The 1,729-nt window shown below is 43.0% G+C and overlaps 1 protein-coding gene across 1 annotated transcript in view; it reads right to left on the bottom strand.

Annotated features, from left to right (window-relative positions):
• DAG1 (dystroglycan 1) overlaps positions 1-1,415 on the bottom strand; it is an 18,960-nt gene extending 17,545 nt beyond the window's left edge. The window contains exon 1 of the mRNA XM_007955345.2: positions 1,137-1,415. Coding sequence (XP_007953536.1) covers positions 1,137-1,415 — 279 coding nt within the window. The remainder of the gene's footprint in view (positions 1-1,136) is intronic.
• Between the last annotated feature and the right edge of the window lie 314 nt (positions 1,416-1,729).

Raw genomic sequence — 1,729 nt, 5'->3', positions numbered from 1 at the left:
ATGCAGAACAGATATAAAAACTACCATGACAAGGTATAGATCTTGAAATATTTTTAGTTCATTTTTGAGCCACATCTCTAAGGAAGGAATACTGTAGGGCAGAGGTCAGCACTGGACCAAATCTGTCCTGCCACCTGTTTTTGTATGGCCCATGAGCTAAAAATGGTATCTGCATTTTTGAATGATTGAAAAAAAATCAAGAGTAATTTTTTGTGACGTGTAAAAAGTGTATGAAATTCAAATTTCAGTCTCAGTGTCCACAGTTTTATTGGATCACAATGTCCATGGAAAGACCAATCATTTAAATATCATCTATGGCTACTTCCACACTACACTGGCAGAGCTGAGGAGGTGCGAAAGAAAACAGATGGCCTGCAAGCCTAAAATATTTACTATTTGGCCTTTTGAGAAAAAGCGTGCCTATCTGAGATGTTCATAGCTTCGGGAGGGGGTGTACACCTCACCCCGATGCAGATCAACTTAGGATCTAAGGGAAATTCCAAGGCCCCATTGCCCTAGATAGAAAAATGGTTGTTCTTCATAGAAAAGCTTCCTGTTTCACCTGATGCCCATCCTGGGTCAGCCAAGACACTCTTTAGCCATAGGTGTCAGAGTCCCTTCTCCTCTGGATTGTTTCCCAAAGGAAAAGGGACAGGATTCTAATTTTGGTTCTCAGGTAATCAAATATATCAGTAAACATAATCACCAAATTAGAGCAAAATCCCTGTATTTATTTATATCTCTTTAAAAAAAAAAAATTCAAAATATTTAAGAGTTCTGTATTTCTTGGGTTTAGCCCCATGGTTTATGAAAGGCAACCTTTTCCTGTATACACAACAGGCCTTTCTACCAAATCTCTAACTCAGTGACCAGGAGAAACTTCCAGAGTACAAATGTAAAGGCTTTTTAATTGTGACATCCTTAACGTGGGAGCAGAAAGGTTTAGTATGCTATTCTGAGATATATGAGGATGCTCTTATAAACATCAGTGGCTGTCTCTCTCCTAAGGGGCACTTAGCAGGCCCTAGAAGAATTGAGCTCAGAAATGTTAAAGTTTAGAAGTGAAAAGGAAAAAGCATCAGAACTACAAGGGAAGATGAGAAGTCTTCCTTGTTTACACTTTATAACAATCTCACCTTGATGATTTCTCCATTGGAAGCAATTAAATCTGTTGGAATGGTCACTCGAAATGAGCGTCCAACAACAGCTATGCCATCAGGAATGCCAACCACTGTGGGAACAGCCTCACGGAGGTCTGAGAGCACTGAGTGCATGGATGCCTCAAGCTGGTTCTCCCAATCCCTGATGGTTTCTGAGGGTTCACTGGGCCAGCGAGACTGAGCCAAGACCACCAAGAGCAGAAGGAGAAAGGTCCTCCCCCAGAGCGGGGACAGCAGCAAGAGGCTCCCAGACATCCTTGTTCTGGGCCTGAGTCTGGTCAAGCCAGTAATCTCACTAAGGAAGGAAGTGAGCGACGTGGTCCCAGAGCCGGGTCCTCACCCTCTGCACTCCTGCTCCATCCCAGAGCATCCAGAGCCTGAAAATAAAGAAGAAAAGACTCAGATTTCAGCAACTCCCATGGTTTCAAAGTCATGTACAGGCAGTTACTACCCTTAAGTGTTCCAGGCAAAAATATCTACCGAGTCGAATTAAGTCTCTTACCCCAACAGTGCCCAACACAGAAGCCACCAGCAACACGTGGCTATTGAACACTGTGAAAGTAGCTGGT

The sequence above is a fragment of the Orycteropus afer genome, unplaced genomic scaffold (assembly GCF_000298275.1).
Source record: "Orycteropus afer afer isolate SDZICR_OR568_19922 unplaced genomic scaffold, OryAfe1.0 scaffold00498, whole genome shotgun sequence".
Classification (NCBI taxonomy): domain Eukaryota; kingdom Metazoa; phylum Chordata; class Mammalia; order Tubulidentata; family Orycteropodidae; genus Orycteropus; species Orycteropus afer.
The sequence above is the reverse complement of the archived record's forward strand: the minus strand, read 5'-3'. Positions and strand labels throughout refer to the sequence as shown.